Genomic DNA, 19,247 nt, shown 5'->3' with positions numbered 1-19,247 from the left:
GGTGGACCCGCATGGAAGCGGGCAACTGAAGTCGGACCGCCGTTGGACTGATGACTTTCTGCACAGGAAAAGGACCAATGAAGCGAGGGGCCAGCTTTCGTGATACAACCCGCAGCGGCAGATCCCGGGCAGACAGCCAGACCTTCTGACCAACCCGGTAAGTAGGTGCTGGGGTCCTCCGTCGGTTGGCACCGACGGCGTAGCTGGTTCCAGACTTCAGGAGCACAGTGCGAGCCTGGGCCCAAGTGCGGCGGCAGCGGCGGGCATACGCAAGAGCAGACGGACAGGTGGCATCCGCCTCCTGGCTGGCAAACAGTGGAGGTTGATACCCGTAGACACACTGAAAGGGGGAGAGCCCGGTGGAGGAACTGGTGAGTGAATTATGGGCATATTCCACCCAGAGCAGGTGTTGAGCCCAGGCCCGGGGATTTTGGGAAGCCACACACCTCAGTGCCTTCTCCAGCTCCTGGTTCATGCGTTCAGTCTGGCCGTTTGACTGCGGGTGGAATCCAGACGATAGGCTGGCGGTGGCCCCAAGGAGATGACAGAACTCCTTCCAAAAAGGTTGCTGAGAATTGCGGGCCCCGGTCTGACACTATATCCTGGGGTAGGCCATGGATACGAAACACATGTTCCAGGACCACCTGGGAGGTCTCTTTAGCAGAGGGTAGTTTGGGAAGGGGCACGAAGTGGGTCATCTTACTAAAGCGGTCAACAATGGTAAGGATGACTGTGTGTCCGTCAGAGGGCGGAAGGCCCGTAACAAAGTCCAGTGAAACGTGGGACCAGGGCCTCTTGGGTATGAGTAGGGGTTGCAGCAACCCAGCAGGAGGCTGGTTGGGAGTCTTGTTTCGGTTACAAGTGGGACAAGCTCGGATGAATTCTCGGACATCCCGTCTCATCCCCGCCACCAGAACCGCTGGCGGACCAGATGAAGGGTGCGAGTGATGCCGGGATGACAGGCCAGACGGGATTCGTGCCCCCCACTGAATCACAGGTGACCTGAGATTTGCTGGAACAAACAGACGGTTGGGGGCGCTGGTGCTTGGACCTGGCTGGTCCCGAAGAGCCTCCATGACCTGCTTCTCGATCTCCCAGGTGAGGGCCGCTACGACCAAGTGGCTGGGAAGAATGGGAGCTGTCATGGCGGTGGTCTCGTCCTTCTGAAACATCCGGGAAAGAGCATCAGGTTTGATGTTGCGAGATCCCGGGCGGTAGGAGAGCGTGAAATTGAAGCGCGTAAAGAACAGAGACCACCGCTGTTGACGGGAGTTCAGCCTCCTGGCTGTTTGGATATACTCCAGGTTCTTGTGGTCTGTCCACACTACGAATGGTTCCTTTGACCCCTCTAACCAGTGCCGCCATTCTTCAAGGGCGAGCTTGACAGCCAACAGCTCAGCGGTTCCCAATGTCGTAGTTGCATTCGGCAGGGGTTAGCCGACGGGAGTAGAAGGCACAGGGGTGCATCTTGCCATCCTCAGCTGCTCTTTGAGAAAGCACTGCACCCACTCCCACGTCCGAAGCATCTACCTCCACCACAAACTGCCTTGCTGCATCTGGCATCTGGAGGATGGGAGCAGAAGTGAAACATGTCTTGAGGATATTGAAGGCCTTATCAGCAGCTGATGTCCATTGGTACGGTTGTTTAGTGCTGGTTAGCGCCGTGAGGGGTGCAGCCACTGTGCTATAGTTTCTGATGAATCTCCTATAAAAGTTGGCAAAGCCCAGGAACTGTTGCAACTTCTTCCGAGACTCAGGAACTGGCCAGGAAGTGACAGCCGACACCTTCGTGAGATCCATCTGAATGCTGCCCTCGGTCACCACATACCCCAGGAATGAAACGGTCTTGGCATGGAACTCGCACTTCTCTGCCTTCACGAAAAGAGAGTTCTCCAGCAGGCGGCGCAGGACCAACCGGACGTGAGTGCGTGTGTTCTGACAGAGTCTTTGAGAATATTAAAATATCGTCAAGGTACACAAATACGAACGTATTTAGCATGTCCCTGAGGATATCATTCACTAGGGCTTGAAAAACTGCTGGGGCATTGGTGAGGCCGAAGGGCATGACGAGATATTCATAGTGGCCGGTTGGTGTGTTGAACGCTGTCTTCCATTCGTCTCCCTCCCTCATCCGCACCAGATGGTAGGCATTGCGAAGGTCCAGCTTAGTGAATACAGTGGCTCCCTGCAGCAGTTCGAAGGCAGACGAAAGTAAGGGCAGTGGGTAGCGATTCTTAACCGTGATGTCGTTCAGACCCCGGGTAATCTATGCATGGACGAAGAGAACCGTCCTTCTTGCCGACAAAGAAGAATCCGGCTCCCTGCGGGGAAGACGACGGTCTAATTATCCCGGAGGCAAGAGAGTCATTAATGTAGTCCTCCATGGCCTTTCTTTCCGGGGCTGACAGTGAATACAGACGACCCTTGGGAGGTACTGTGCCAGGCAGGAGATCAATCGCGCAGTCATAGGGTCTGTGTGGGGGTAGAGATGTCGCCTTGGATTTGTTGAACACCTCTTTCAGGCTGTGGTAACAGGCCGGAACATTGGATATGTCGGAGGTAGCGCTAGATCCTTCCCGGTGAACGGGCAGGGTGGCCCCCTTAAACAGGTCTGGTGACAACTCCTTCCCCCACTCACGGACTGTTCCTGTCTCCCAGTCGATGTGGGGTTGTGCTGACGGAGCCACGGGTATCCAAGAATGAGTGGTTGGCCAGGTGAGTGTAGGAGGTGAAACTGGATGGACTCCTGGTGGTTTCCTGACAGCAGGATTGTCACAGGGGCGGAGATATGAGTGACAGTGCCAAGATGATGCCCATCCAGGGCTCGTGCAGGAATGGGTTGTGTCAGTTGATGATGGTTCACGCCCCAGTTGCTGTGCAAGCTCAGGGTCCATGATGTTTGCTTCGGCTCCGGAATCCACAAGGGCGGCCAATGTATGAGTCTTGTCAGAAAGCTGAAGGCGGAGATGAAGCAGGGTCTTTCGGATGGAGGGAGACTGAAGGCTTGTTGAGCTCACCCGGATCTCCCTACACCTGGTGAGCTGCGGCTTTTGCCGGACAAGTAGCGACACGGTGATTCTCGCCACCACAGTAGAGGCAAAGGTTGGAGCTTAGACGGCGCCCGACGCTCCTCGGGAGTCAGAGAGGCACGGCCAATCTCCATGGGCTCAGGCTGATTGAGTTGGCTATGGGACTTGACAGGCAGGGGCTGGACAGAAGCGGTATCGACCCGAGTACGGATGGCAGGTTGACTGAGACGGCCCTTCTCCCTCCTCCCGGGTCTGTATACGGCGGTCAATGCGAACGGCAAGGTCAATGGCGGCATCAAGCGTTGAGGGCGGGTCATGGGAAACAAGCTCGTCCTTGATATAGTCCGCCAGGCTATGGAGGAAGGCTTGCACCAGTGCCTCTGGGTTAAACGAGCTTTGACTGGCCAGGGTACGAAAGTCAATGGAGAAGTCTGCCACTGTCCGATTGCCCTGACGGATGGTGAGCAGAGCTTGTGACGCTTCGGCTGTTGGCGAGCCTAGGTCAAAGACCTTTAACATCTCCTCCTCAAAGGCACTGAAGGAGGCACAGGCTGGGGTTTGCCGGTCGAATTCCGCCGTTCCCCACAACCCGAGCTCGACCGGTGAGATGTGTGATGACATACCCCACCTTGGCTCCCTCTGTTGAGAAAGTCCTGGGCTGTAGTGCAAACTGGATTCGGCAGCTGCTCAAGAATGGTCTTACTTGCTTCTGGTTGCCATCAAAACGTTCCGGGTTCCCAATCCTTGGTTCAGGAGCGTGGGGATCTGGTGGCAGCACTGCCGGGCCTGCAGCATTGGGACCTCCAGCGGAGGGATGAAGGAGTATCGGTGGTACAGGAACAAAAGGACCAGGGGGGTGCAGGTGGAGTAGCCGGGCTTGAGAGTAGTTGCAGGGCTTGGGCTAGCTGTTGTTGCTGCAGTTGGAACTGTTGTTGCTGCTGGTTGAATAGCTGGAGAAGGGAAGCGATGTCGCCAGCCATCCGATTTATGTCTCCCTCAGAGCGTTCCAGTCGCTGTAGGGCAGTCCTCTCTGGCTCTTCCTCCATCGTGGTCAGGGAGTGCGCTGGGTCCATGATGGTCAGATCGTTCTGTCACGAACAGAAGAGGACCCAAGAGCGCAAGTTCAAATTCAGAGTTCTTTATTCAAGGTTACAGGCGGGAAGAGGAGTCCCAGGGTGTCAGGGGTCTTTCAGGGTCCTCCTGTGGGTACCTGTGCTCGGGGGTCACCAAATGTCCGGGGGGTGTCCAGTCCAAGTGCTTAGTGTGTGTGTTCCCCAGTGATGGAGCGGCGTATCGGGCTGAGGGTGGTGAAAACGTCTGGGCACGCTCATCTGGTGGTCGGAGACCTGGGGAAACACACACACAACAGCAATATGAATGGCAGGCAGAAGTACAGATCAGGGCTGGGCAAATATCGTGGTGAGAGACAGAAGGCAGAAACGAGTTACCGGAGGGGCTGAAGATCGGAGAGTAGTCGAGGTCCAGAAGGCAGGTTGGGATAGACGGGGCAGTAGAACAAGGAGGCAGTCAAGAAAGGATCGGTATCACAAACAGGAGTCAGAGCGCAGACAGGCAGGTTACTGGTCCGGGTTAGAAGACGATCTGACAGGGCTTGGCTGAAAAACAGGGGCTTGATATACTGGGAGAGGTAGTGGGGAAATGCAGTTCAGCTGGCAGAGTAATTAGAACAGAGTGAGGCAAGGTGAGGATGGTGAGTGGGAAATGCAGTGCAGCTGGCCAGGTAACAAGAGCAGAGCAGGGCAGGTGGAGCTAGTTAGGCTGAGTAGAGAGAGGGAGGTGAGCAGAGTGGAAGATAATTGAATGCAATTAATGTTGCTACCAGGGAGAGAGAGTGCTCATGACAGGAATTCCGAGTTGGATGACCGTTCAAAATTATGTTCCGTATTTTCCCAGTCGGAGCTAGTTTTTTTCAGAGTTCCCAGTTGTCTGAAATCTCCCAGTTCCGAGTTTCCAGTTGTTTTGAATGCAGCAGAACACACAGAGCACGATGAGACAAGGAAATCCCGGCCAGCCAAACCCTCCCCTAACCTGGACGACGCCGTCCAATGGGTCTCCCGGTCACGACTGGCTGTGACACAGCCTGGGATCGAACCCGAGGCTGCAGTTGCGGCTCAGCACTCATTGTTGAATTTGGGATTTCCAACTTATTGTGTAATGTTTATGTCCAATGTCTGATGAGCACCGATACGTTTTATGTATAATTTCTCTTCATATGACAAGGATTGAAAAGGATTTGCCAGTAAAACGTCGACTTGATTCATGCTAAGATTTTGAAAGTATAATGTTGACATGATCAATCCAATCAAAGCTACTGTAGATATAACGTGATTTGACATCATTTTATCTGTGGCCAATGACCTTGAGCCTTCTTGGATGGGAACTTCTAATGTAAGTCTATGGCAGCACCCAAGGGGCTTGAATTCTCAAGCTCTACCCGTAGATTTTGCGGTGACGTAGTGTCCGCTTGAGTGACAGAACACTGAGCCAATCACGGCGCAACTAGAGAACATAACTAACCCCTACGCTCCGTATTTTCCGCTGCCTGCCCCACCACCACAGAAAGCACTGAGCTAGGCTGAAACACCTGCTTTTTGGAGCTGCCTTACTCAAGAAAGCAAAAAAGAGACCATGTTTGTATGCGGCTTTATTAACTCAATTGTTTTTTGCATTGTTTGCAAACTGATATGTGGCACTTATTATTATTAATACCAAAATAACATGCAAATATTTTCTTTTTTTGTTCTTTTTTTTTTGCTGATATGTGAAACGTATTAATGCCAAAATAACATGCAAAACAGGCACACACACATAAAAATCTGCGTCATTCTCATATCTGAATTTCCCCTTTTCTAATTTATCATCTGTTTATGTACTGTTATCTATCCACCAGAGATCTTGGTCAGCAGACTGGGTCATTAGTGTGTGTCATTACCGTGTTCGTCATCAGAGTCATTACCGTGTTCTTCATCAGAGTCATTACTGTGTTCTTCATCAGAGTCCATCCATCCTCTCCTTATCAAACTCATTATGATCATGTTATTTACTGCTCATTTGGAAATTACAGGATGTGGCCTGAGTTATAAGTTATTGTGGTGGTTGTGGTGGTGGTGGAGATGATGGTGAAGGTGGTGATGGTGAAGGTGATGATGATGATGGTGGAGATGATGGTGGTGACACTATAAAAAGAGCCAGTTCATTCATCCATACATGGAAGAAAAGTGATGTGTGAGCACCCCCTGGCAGTGAGAATGAAAATTACAGTACCGATGGATTAACAAGCCGTTACGTTACATTACTAGTCATTTGAATTAGTCAAGTAATCTACCTATGTGTTGAGTAAAGGACATTAATTCAGTATGATCTGGTCTAAGAATCAAGAGCTGTGGCGTCCAGTGTACAGTAAAACCAGAGGTGTCATATACAAGCATCGGAAGGGTTATGGTGAATGGACATTGAGCAATCTCCTTACTTAAAAAGAAAATCATATAGTTTCTCCTCTGTAGTTCTTCTGTGTGGAGGTGTTTCAATTAAGAAGGCGCTTCACATATCTATCTATTGATGATAATGTCTCTGTCCTGTCCATTCTCCTTGTATTTCTTGTTTCATCTTCTGGCAAAGATTCGATTAACACATTCAAAGCGTTCCTCATTCAACACAGAGGAGGGAATAATGATCGCCAGTGTGCGATTCGAGGAGGGAATAATGATCGCCAGTGTGCGATTCGAGGAGGGAATAATTATCGCCAGTGTGCGATTCGAGGAGGGAATAATGATCGCCAGTGTGCGATTCGAGGAGGGAATAATGATCGCCAGTGTGCGATTCGAGGAGGGAATAATTATCGCCAGTGTGCGATTCACTGTGGAGACATCATTAGCGTCTTTATGTGTGCGTGTTTTGACGTGTTGGACCTGAGTATAAGGGACCTAAACAGACAGTTAGTTCACATTTTTGTAATTTAGCAGATGCTCTTATCTAGAGCAATTAGGGTTAAGTGCCTTGCTCAAGGGCCAGAGGTGGGTAGTAACGAGTTACATTTACTCCGTTACATTTACTTGAGTAAGTTTTTGAAAAAATTATACTTCTAGGAGTAGTTTTAAATCACTATACTTTTTACTTTTACTTGAGTAGATTTGTGAAGAAGAAACTGTACTCTTACTCCGCTACATTAGGCTACAATGAGGTCGTTACTTTTCTTTTTACCTCTACGCGTCATTGTCTTTATCCCCCCGCATATGCCTTATTTTTAATGTTTTATTTTGACAGAGAGAGAGAGAGACTTCCGCTAAGGCTCTACCACGTGACTGTGTTTCACCAATCAAACGTAGTTGTGCAGTCTCATCACGTTACCATACTCAATCTCAGTGGCGGTACGGGTTGGCTTTACAGTCGTAGCAACACAAATGTCAGAATTAGCCGTCGGCAATGCAGACACAGACGAGGAGGAACACCCGCACCCCTGGCCTCATATTGAAAGCATGTTTACCTTAGTAAAAGTGCGAAAGAGCAGCTACATTATGCGGTGTCTACCAAAACAAACGGACATTTCAGCATTCAAGAACTCAACATCTAACTTGAGGAAACATGTAGCGGTAAGTTTCCTAAATTCGTTTTTTTTTGCTGTGGATAGGCGAATGTTTGTCTTTTAGGTTACATATGTTTTAAACATTTTCTCTCTCTCTCTCTCTCTCTCTCTCTATATATATATATATATATATATATATATATATATATATATATATATATCCAAATTTGATGTGATAATGAGTCTCTTTTAATGTCTTGATCTCCCTGTAGCCTCACAGATTTTTTTTTATCCACAGAGGGTTCACCTCAACAAACTGGCAAAGTACACAGACTTACTAGAGAACCACAGAAAGCGTAAATCCTCCTCTTCCAGTGATACTCTTGTGAAAAATGCAAAAATCACAGCCTTCGCTGCCCCAGGGCAGGTAACACAAGCAACGCTTGACAAGCTGGTGCTAAATTGTGTATGTGAGGCCAACCAACCATTTTCTGTGGTTGAGAAGCCCTCCTTCAAGACTTTGATAGAAACCTTGCAACCTCATACAGTAATGACAAGGAAAACGTTATGCACAAGAATACAAGAAGCTGCAAAACACAAGAAGAGCATAATCATCAAAAAGCTGAGTGCTGTGAACTATGTTGCTACCACAACAGACTGCTGGTCTGCCAGACAACGTAGCTACTTAGGTGTCACCTGTCACTGGATAGACAACACCTCACTGGAGAGGCACTCCGCTGCATTGGCTTGTAGACCTGTCAAAGGCTCGCACACGTTTGATGTCCTTGCTGCTGCATTCGAGGAAATACATTCTGAGTACCACATCAGGGGAAAAAAAGTGACCAGGATGACAACAGACAGTGGCTCAAACTTCCTGAAGGCCTTTCGATTATATGGTGAGGAGGAAGCCATCAATGTACAAGAGGAGAGTGACTCCACCCTTGATCATGCAACAGAAGATCAGAGTGAGTCAGGGGTGGAGTATCAAGATGTGTCTGCTATTCTGGATGACAACACAGGCCTTGAGTACCAACTTCCAAGGCACCAAAAGTGTGCATGCCATCTCCTCAATCTTATATCCACAGTTGATGCCACTGCTGCAGGAGGAGCTGCAAACGAAACCTACAAGAGGCTGTCTCGGTCTGCTTTTGCAAAATGTCATGCTCTTTGGAATAAAACCAGCAGGTCAACCATGGCTCATGAAACAGTGGAACGTGAATGCAAGCTGAAGTTTCTCCGACCCTGTTCCTCGCTGTAGAAAGGATTGTGCGCATTCACCGAGAGCAAGGAGAACAAGCAATTCGCAATGTCTGCACAGCATTAAAGATAGATGTAAGTTGACAATTTATATTTTGTTTTTAAAGAATAATAAAAATAAATAAGCCTTGCTGATTAATGGGTGAATCCACTTGTCTCAAGTAACTAAGTTTTCTTTGCATGGTGGTGTGACAATTGTGGATGACTTGAATGAAATAATTTAACTAATTTATTTTTATTTATTTGTGTATTTAACATGTACAATGCATAATAAAGACATTGTACCAGAAATAGCTATAAGTAATTTTTTTATCGTTACATCTTTTATAGGTTCAATCAAGCTGAAATTGGGTTTTGGTCGAGTATGCTGCTGTGATGAAGCCTGTTGCCATGGCCTTTAATATCCTCCAAGGGGAATCATCTGTGCATATGGGCCTCCTGCTGCCAACACTTTATCAGTTGCGGGACAAGCTGAAGAGGTTGGAGTCAACTTGCAAAATGTGTACACCTCTTGTTCACGCCCTGCAGCAAGGGATCCAGAAACATTTTGGAGACCTCATGAAAGAGCCTGAGCTGATTGCTGCAGCAATACTCCTACCAAGATTCAGAACATCCTGGACCACAGAGGAGAACATCTTAAATGCTGGTAAATATACTTGTTTATCAATTCAAATGTGAACCAGTAGACATTGACCTATATAACTCTGTATAATGTTACTGTCATTTAGGATTATAGTGTGTCAGTGACAAACCACAGGGTGGCAATATAGTTAGAAGGGGGGAGAGACAAGTGTGACTTTTTTTTGCTGACTTTTCTTGTTAGATATTGGAACTGGAAGTAAACATAATGCCCCATCTACAACTACATCACTCTCCTCTGATGCCTTTTAGAGAACATGCATTCAGCTTAATTTGTGTTCTGGGATACTAGGCCTGCAATATTGTTTTATTTGGCCATCTATCATGGACTGGTGCTTTTTCAGTTGATGTGTACTGTTGCTCTTTTCCTCTGCTCAGTGAGATGTGCAGTGTGGCCTAATCACAGATCAGAGTATTAATTTCTAGGCACACAGAAAAAGGGCTGTTGCTTGCCATGCAATACAAAGGTACTGAGTAGGCCTAATCAACACCTATTGATTATTTTACGTTGACCGCTTCCATCTGGTGTGCAGTTTTCTGTTCAGCATGCCTGGTATGAAATGTTTGTGTTTCCTTCTGTTGTTCTGTCACTGTGGAGACACACATACACAGTTTATGGGCTGCCTCATTCTAGTTCTGCCTGGTAAAAAAAGTATAAAGGTTTGGACATTTGTGTTACTTGTGCTTATTTATTTATTATTTTATTTTTTAAGTACTTGAATTTACCTGAATTATTTTAATTTAAGCTAATTTGTAATTTATTTTATTGATTGGATGAACTATAATTTGCCTAAAGATGATTATTTTGTATTTTTGTCTGTCTGATTGTTGTCTTGTGTTAAAAAATAAATCAGACGTTACTCAACAGTTACTCAGTACTTGAGTAGTTTTTTCACCAAGTACTTTTTTACTCTTACTCAAGTAATTATTTGGATGACTACTTTTTACTTTTACTTGAGTCATATTATTCTGAAGTAACAGTACTTTTACTTGAGTACAATTTTTGGCTACTCTACCCACCTCTGTCAAGGGCACATCGACAGATGTTTAACCTAGTCAGCTCAGGGATTCAAACCAGCAACCTTTTGGTTATTGCTCTTCACCGCTAGGCTACCTGCCGCCCTTTTCTGTTTAGCAGCCTCATTCTTGGGTAGCCGACCCGTTTCTAAGGTAACACATTGTACTAGGAAGATGGTTTTGCTCATTGTGAAATTGTGTATTGTAAAGACATGGAGATCACTGGCTATTGAGAGAAATGAAAGCCTGGGAGATCTGAGGGAAATCTCCAGCTGTGCTAAGAAGATAATCTTTCAAGTGACAGGATTAAAGAAAACTGAGTTGGCCCTCCTGCAATTAGCAAGCTAGCTCCTAAAGGCTACCTCCTAAAGCCTACCCCCTAAAGGATACCTCCTAAAGCCTACCTCCTAAAGGATACCTCCTGAAGGATACCTCCTAAAGCCTACCTCCTAAAGGATACCTCCTAAAGGCTACCTCCTAAAGCCTACCTCCTAAAGTCTACCTCCTAAAGCCTACCTCCTAAAGGATACCTCCTAAAGGCTACCTCCTAAAGCCTACCTCCTAAAGGCTACCTCCTAAAGCCTACCTCCTAAAGGATACCTCCTAAAGGCTACCTCCTAAAGCCTACCTCCTAAAGGATACCTCCTAAAGCCTACCTCCTAAAGCCTACGTCCTAAAGGATACCTCCTAAAGCCTACCCCCTAAAGGCTACCTCCTAAAGGATACCTCCTAAAGGATACCTCCTAAAGCCTACCTCCTAAAGGCTACCTCCTAAAGGATACCTCCTAAAACCTACCTCCTAAAGCCTACCTCCTAAAGCCTACCTCCTAAAGGATACCTCCTAAAGCCTACCTCCTAAAGGATACCTCCTAAAGCCTACCTCCTAAAGGATACCTCCTAAAGCCTACCTCCTAAAGCCTACGTCCTAAAGGATACCTCCTAAAGGCTACCTCCTAAAGGATACCTCCTAAAGCCTACCTCCTAAAGGATACCTCCTAAAACCTACCTCCTAAAGCCTACCTCCTAAAGGATACCTCCTAAAGGATACCTCCTAAAGCCTACCTCCTAAAGCCTACCTCCTAAAGCCTACCTCCTAAAGGATACCTCCTAAAGCCTACCTCCTAAAGGATACCTTCTAAAGCCTACCTCCTAAAGCCTACCTCCTAAAGGATACCTCCTAAAGCCTACCTCCTAAAGGATACCTCCTAAAGCCTACCTCCTAAAGGATACCTCCTACAGCCTACCTCCTAAAGGATACCTCCTAAAGCCTACCTCCTAAAAGCCTACCTCCCAAAGGATACCTCCTAAACCTACCTCCTAAAGCCTACCTCCAAAGGATACCTCCTAAAGCCTACCTCCTAAAGGATACCTCCCTAAAGGATACCTCCTAAAGCCTACCTCCTAAAGCCTACCTCCTAAAGCCTACCTCCTAAAGGATACCTCCTAAAGGATACCTCCTAAAGCCTACCTCCTAAAGCCTACCTCCTAAAGCCTACCTCCTAAAGCCTACCTCCTATAGCCTACCTCCTAAAGGATACCTCCTAAAGGCTACCTCCTAAAGCCTACGTCCTAAAGGATACCTCCTAAAGCCTACCCCCTAAAGGCTACCTCCTAAAGGATACCTCCTAAAGCCTACCTCCTAAAGGATACCTCCTAAAGCCTACCCCCTAAAGGCTACCTCCTAAAGGATACCTCCTAAAGCCTACCTCCTAAAACCTACCTCCTAAAGCCTACCTCCTAAAGGATACCTCCTAAAGCCTACCTCCTAAAGGATACCTCCTAAAGCCTACCTCCTAAAGCCTACCTCCTAAAGCCTACCTCCTAAAGGATACCTCCTAAAGCCTACCTCCTAAAGGATACCTCCTAAAGCCTACCTCCTAAAGCCTACCTCCTAAAGCCTACCTTCTAAAGGATACCCCCTAAAGGACACCTCCTAAAACCTACCTCCTAAAGCCTACCTCCTAAAGCCTACCTTCTAAAGGATACCTCCTAAAGCCTACCTCCTAAAGCCTACCTCCTAAAGCCTACCTTCTAAAGGATACCTCCTAAAGCCTACCTCCTAAAGCCTACCTTCTAAAGGATACCCCCTAAAGGATACCTCCTAAAGGATACCTCCTATAGCCTACCTCCTAAAGGATACCTCCTAAAGGATACACCCTAAAGGATACCTCCTAAAGCCTACCTCCTAAAGGATACCTCCTAAAGCCTACCTCCTAAAGGATACCTCCTAAAGGATACCTCCTAAAGCCTACCTCCTAAAGCCTACCTCCTAAAGCCTACCTCCTAAAGGATACCTCCTAAAGTCTACCTCCTAAAGGATACCTCCTAAAGCCTACCTCCTAAAGCCTACCTCCTAAAGGATACCTCCTAAAGGATACCTCCTAAAGCCTACCTCCTAAAGCCTACCTCCTAAAGCCTACCTCCTAAAGGATACCTCCTAAAGCCTACCTCCTAAAGCCTACCTCCTAAAGGATACCTCCTAAAGCCTACCTCCTAAAGCCTACCTCCTAAAGGATACCTCCTAAAGCCTACCTCCTAAAGCCTACCTCCTAAAGGATACCTCCTAAAGCCTACCTCCTAAAGCCTACCTTCTAAAGGATACCCCCTAAAGGATACCTCCTAAAACCTACCTCCTAAAGCCTACCTCCTAAAGCCTACCTTCTAAAGGATACCCCCTAAAGGATACCTCCTAAAGGATACCTCCTAAAGGATACCTCCTAAAGCCTACCTCCTAAAGCCTACCTTCTAAAGGATACCCCCTAAAGGATACCTCCTAAAACCTACCTCCTAAAGCCTACCTCCTAAAGCCTACCTTCTAAAGGATACCCCCTAAAGGATACCTTCTAAAGGATACCTCCTAAAGGCTACCTCCTAAAGCCTACCTCCTATAGCCCACCTCCTAAAGCCTACCCCCTAAAGGATACCTCCTAAAACCTACCTCCTAAAGCCTACCTCCTAAAGCCTACCTTCTAAAGGATACCCCCTAAAGGATACCTCCTAAAGGCTACCTCCTAAAGCCTACCTCCTAAAGCCTACCTCCTATAGCCCACCTCCTAAAGCCTACCTCCTAAAGGATACCTCCTAAAGCCTACCTCCTAAAGCCTACCTCCTAAAGGATACCTCCTAAAGCCTACCTCCTAAAGGATACCTCATAAAGCCTACCTCCTATAGCCCACCTCCTAAAGCCTACCTCCTAAAGGATACCTCATAAAGCCTACCTCCTAAAGCCTACCTCCTAAAGCCTACCTTCTAAAGGATACCCCCTAAAGGATACCTCCTAAAACCTACCTCCTAAAGCCTACCTCCTAAAGCCTACCTTCTAAAGGATACCCCCTAAAGGATACCTCCTAAAGGATACCCCCTAAAGCCTACCCCCTAAAGCCTACCTCCTATAGCCTACCTCCTAAAGCCTACCTCCTAAAGGATACCTTCTAAAGGATACCTTCTAAAGGATACCTCCTAAAGGATACCTCCTATAGCCTACCTTCTAAAGGATACCTCCTAAAGGATACCTCCTAAAGCCTACCTCCTAAAGGATACCCCCTAAAGGCTTCCTCCTAAAGCTTACCTCCTAAAGGCTAAAGACACGTGCACAAACCAAACGGTAAAAAGGTGAATAAGATTGCAAGTTAAAACTTTTATTTATGATATAATAATACAATGATATTTTGTGCAAGAGTTTGGTGGGGCGTGGACCTGTACATTATCAACAACAAAACTGTATAAACTCAACGCCATGGCAACCTGCAAGCAGAACATCACATGACTTACACTAGCCTGGGTCCCAGTCTGTTTGTGCTCTATTGCCAACTCACTCACTGTCATGTCACAGAGCACAAACCGACTGGCACTCAGGCTTGACCTGTACAGTTTGGCCATGGTTGTGTCAAAGTGAAAACCGATAGATCTCGATAGATACCTACCGTATGTCATTTTAATCATATACACATAGCTTCCACTAGTATACATTTCATTAATTGTACTGTATAAGACTACATATGTATATAAAGTGCAAAAAGAAATTAAAACAGTTACAGTGAAGGCCCTGAAGTGCTGTTTGAATGAGTATGCCTCCATGTGCACAAATATATGTCATCATCGGCACACGGCCAGGTGGCTTGGCAAACAAATGGCTGATTCATACTACAGGGCCAAACCAAGCCAAGCTAAGCCGAGTTGTACTGAGATGGCCTGGTTACACATCCACTGCAGTTGCTAGAACCATGCTAGAAAGGACAATGTGAAAATACAAATATCCAAGCCAGGACAGTTCGGTTCGGGTCAGCCCTACAGCGTGAATAGGCAACAGGGTATCTGTGGTCATGTTCATTAGGGCACGGAACGCAAAACGTTTCAAAACAGAAAATGAAAATGTCCCTCTGTGTTTCAGGGTAGATCTGGCCACAGATGGGCACTATGTATTACAAACTTTATATTGCCCTTCAAGCTCACAGCTAATATGATACAATGTATGAAAGGCTTTATTAATCTGTGCAATATATGGAGTTGTACAATTGTAATCAATATGAACAACAAGCTGAGAAGAGATGAGACAAAAAAATGCTTTTAAAAATTCCCTTGTTTGTTTTTTTACAATAAAAAATATACACTTTGTATCACTGCTCCTTTTTCCTTTACCGAACTTAGCACCACTGGGTCTCAAGTAGGGTAGAATAATTCCAGTAACTCCCAAAATTCTCAGGTTTTCCAGAAATCCTGGCTGGACTAGGTTGGATTTCCTGTTTATTCCGGGAATCTTCCAACCGGGATTTCTGGAAAACCAGGGATTTTTTTTTAAGGTTACCGGAATTTTGCAACCCTGATCTCAAGGTTTCAAGCTTCGAAATATGAAATTACCTGAACAAATAAAAACTCAGCCTTAGTTATAAAGGAATAATAAGGCATATCTGTATGTCATTTAAAATATAACTAAATATAAGCACTGTTAGTTACACTAGATTAGATGCTTTTTAATATATAGTCCATAGTTGTCGATTTTGTCTTAAAATGTGTGTAGTCCTGTCTATATGGTCTCTAAGTTATAAAAGCAAGTGTGTTCAGCATCACAGTTAAGTCTCATTGATTTGACAGGTAAGCAGAAAGAGAGATAGTAAATTGCCAGGTCCCAGATCTGTTTGTGCCGTCTTATGGTCCAACGACCATAGGAGCTGGCTATACAGCAGAAACAGATCTGGGACCAGGCCTAGAGAGATAGTGGGTTTGCCAGATTGGTCGGTCAGTTCACCTTTGACCTCTGACCTCTCCACGCCAAACACATGTCTGGAGGTCATAGGTCATCTAGGGCTGCTGGGACCCCTGAGGAGAGACGTAGAGAGAGGTGGAGGTTAAAGCATGCTCAACAGTGAAGACCTTACAACAGTTGTCACTATTTGGCAGGTAGTTGGATTTTGGCACAGCTGTCTCACGAACTACACCTAGATGAGTTTGTAAATGGCATCCCATTGAGCTACAGAAAACAGGAAGTGTATAGTATTTCAAAAATACTTATCTCATCAAGTATTGTATCCAGAGAGGATTTGGGCATTACAAATAAGGATGGATCAAAATGTATTGTATATCTCTATAACAGTGTCATGCATCAGAGTCCTTCCTTACTGAGTTGGTTCTCTTGCGTTTCCAGCAGTCAGGGTTGAGTTTCTTCTGCTCGTCAGCCAGAGCCTTGGCCTCCACAGTGTACGCCCTCCTCTCCTCGCTCTTCATCTTCTTCCACTTCTCACCCAGGATCACGCTGATGGCTCTGTTTAGGGACACAAGGACATACCTCTCAGCAATGTCATTTATACCACCATTCAGTCATGTGTGTGGAACTATCAATACTGACAGCTGACAGTTTGTTTATTCTCTGAGAGACAACACACTCTTAGAGTCTAACATGTAAGAACAATAAGGGGGTACACAAGGCTTTAGTTACCGATGCTGTGATCCTGCCAGTGGCTCTCATGTTCTACTCAAGAGACATTCCTAACATAGAGCTCCTTCCATTTTCTAAACATCGTATCAGAACAGTACTGACAGTACTACAGACACAGACACACACACAGACACACACACAGACACACACACACAGACACACAGACACACACACACACAAACACACACAGACCCACACACAGACACACACACACATACACACAGACAGACACACACACACACAGACACATACACACACACACACACACACACACACAAAGACACACAGACACACATACACACACAGACACACACACACACACACATACACACAGACAGACACACACACACACACACAGACACACACACACACACAGAGACACACATACACACACACACAGACACACAGACACACACACACAAAGACACACAGACACACAGACACACACACACACAAAGACACACAGACACACACACACACAGACACACACACACACACTGACACACAGATACACAAAGACACAAAGACACACAGACACAGACCCTGATGCTTCCCTGGTCCCAGTCCCAGTCCCATAATAGTCCCTGACATCATGTGAGAAGGTTTGATGGAGGAGGGGCACAATAATAGTCATTTAATGACAGGAGACATTCTAAACCTATCTGGAATTTGCACTGGGCAGAAAGTTATTTTCTGCACACAAGCACGCACACACACACACACACACACACACACACACACACACACACACTCGCACATGCACACACACACGTTTGGTCCTCCTACTCACCTGTTATCCTTCCCAGGGTACATCTGTGTGTACTCCATCCTGTACTTCTTAGCGAAGAGCATGAAGGCGTTCATTGGCCGCTTGCATTTGGTGGGTGTGGCCCCGCCGGGGGCCGTCCCTGAGGTATTGCTCCTGTTTGATTTGCTAGCGGAGGAGGACTGGGGGGAGCCGGAGAGTTTCTCTGGGTCGGGGGAGACAGCGCCACCACTGGACTGGGAGGTCCTACGCTGCCTCGCCATGCTGCTCAGAACATACACAGCTGACGAGTCCAGAGGAGTGAAATCATAACTGGAGAGAGAGAAAGAGAGAGAGAGAGAGAGAGAGAGAGAGAGAGAGAGAGAGAGAGAGAGAGAGAGAGAGAGAGAGAGACACAGAGAGAGAGACACAGAGAGAGAGAGAGAGAGAGAGAGAGAGAGAGAGAGAGAAAGAGAGAGTGAGAGAGAGACCCAGAGAGAGAGAGAGAGAGGATGAATACATTTGAAACCATTACACCATACAGGTTATCTACAGAGTCAGACAGAGGCGTTGATATTGTCTGAACAAACTAAAAGCACTTGGGAGCATATAGCAGTGTGCATATGTTTTTCTGTCCAACAGTGATATTATTCTGTACCTCCTGAAGGTGTCGAAGACAACAGAGTCGTCACAGTTGATGGCATCTCTGTGTCCCGGGGGAAGACACAGGTCCCCAACCTGAATCTCATAACAGGGGATCCCATGATGCACCACCGTCAGGCTGGGATAGAACGAGGACCAACCTGGGACAGGAAGAGGTATGAAGATGTTAACTAGCAGGGGATACCATGCTGCACCACCGTCAGGCTGGGACAGGAAGAGGTATGAAGATGTTAACTAGCTGGGGATACCATGCTGCACCACCGTCAGGCTGGGACAGGAAGAGATATGAAGATGTTAACTAGCTGGGGATACCATGCTGCACCACCGTCAGGCTGGGACAGGAAGAGGTATGAAGATGTTAACTAGCTGGGGATACCATGCTGCACCACCGTCAGGCTGGGACAGGAAGAGGTATGAAGATGTTAACTAGCTGGGGATACCATGCTGCACCACCGTCATGCTGGGACAGGAAGAGGTATGAAGATGTTAACTAGCTGGGGATACCATGCTGCACCACCGTCAGGCTGGGACAGGAAGAGATATGAAGATGTTAACTAGCTGGGGATACCATGCTGCACCACCGTCATGCTGGGACAGGAAGAGGTATGAAGATGTTAACTAGCTGGGGATACCATGCTGCACCACCGTCAGGCTGGGACAGGAAGAGATATGAAGATGTTAACTAGCAGGGGATACCATGCTGCACCACCGTCAGGCTGGGACAGGAAGAGGTATGAAGATGTTAACTAGCTGGGGATACCATGCTGCACCACCGTCATGCTGGGACAGGAAGAGATATGAAGATGTTAACATACACAAAAATACACAGACCAAGATGTGAACCTGTCCAAGATGGGAACCTGTCCTATTCTATAAGGTACGCCATGAAGTTTCAAAGATTATTCTACCAATAGGCCTATCCACTTCCATGGAAAATCAGGCAAGAACTGAACATTTGCTTAATCAATCTCTTATGACAGAACTTCTGGACTTCAGACCAATAGCGCCTGCATGCAGTTCCAGTTCACCATGTTCCCTTAACTGATTAAGTTATTTTGTTTACACTGGAAAGACATTTTGTTTTTGTTTACCTTTGTTTTTCACAAAGAAGGGGTGATCAAATCTGCACTCTGCCGTTAACAGGCCTTCTTCTGGCGAGCCGGGGTCAAAGGTGAGTTTGAGGACGGCCTGGCCGTAGGACACATTGTCCTCATGGGCCACTAACTTCAGACCTTCAGAACCATAGCTCTGTAAACCAATCAACAACCGGAGAGAGAGTTGTCACAGAGGAAGCCCAGTCAATCATATCAGATCTGACGATTAGCAGGGTGTGTCCATTACGCATCAAACAGAAGAAACCAAAAAACAGGGAGGGACTAGCTGGATGTTTTGCTACCTTGAGGGAGGTGGACGGCATCATTC

At 46.8% G+C, this 19,247-nt stretch overlaps 1 protein-coding gene across 1 annotated transcript in view; it reads right to left on the bottom strand.

The window, feature by feature from the left end:
* Nucleotides 1-14,102: 14,102 nt before the first annotated feature.
* LOC121531556 (HMG box-containing protein 1) overlaps nt 14,103-19,247 on the bottom strand; it is a 10,581-nt gene continuing 5,436 nt past the window's right edge. The window contains exons 6-11 of the mRNA XM_041836815.2: nt 19,222-19,247; nt 18,917-19,073; nt 17,821-17,965; nt 17,208-17,495; nt 16,102-16,243; nt 14,103-15,801 (exon numbers count right to left, since the gene is read on the bottom strand). The exon at nt 19,222-19,247 is cut by the window's right edge and continues 90 nt beyond it. Of these exons, the coding sequence (XP_041692749.1) occupies nt 15,784-15,801; nt 16,102-16,243; nt 17,208-17,495; nt 17,821-17,965; nt 18,917-19,073; nt 19,222-19,247 (776 nt within the window). The 3' untranslated portion in view covers nt 14,103-15,783. The remainder of the gene's footprint in view (nt 15,802-16,101; nt 16,244-17,207; nt 17,496-17,820; nt 17,966-18,916; nt 19,074-19,221) is intronic.

The sequence above is a fragment of the Coregonus clupeaformis genome, unplaced genomic scaffold (assembly GCF_020615455.1).
Source record: "Coregonus clupeaformis isolate EN_2021a unplaced genomic scaffold, ASM2061545v1 scaf0361, whole genome shotgun sequence".
Taxonomy (NCBI): domain Eukaryota; kingdom Metazoa; phylum Chordata; class Actinopteri; order Salmoniformes; family Salmonidae; genus Coregonus; species Coregonus clupeaformis.
The sequence above is the reverse complement of the archived record's forward strand: the minus strand, read 5'-3'. Positions and strand labels throughout refer to the sequence as shown.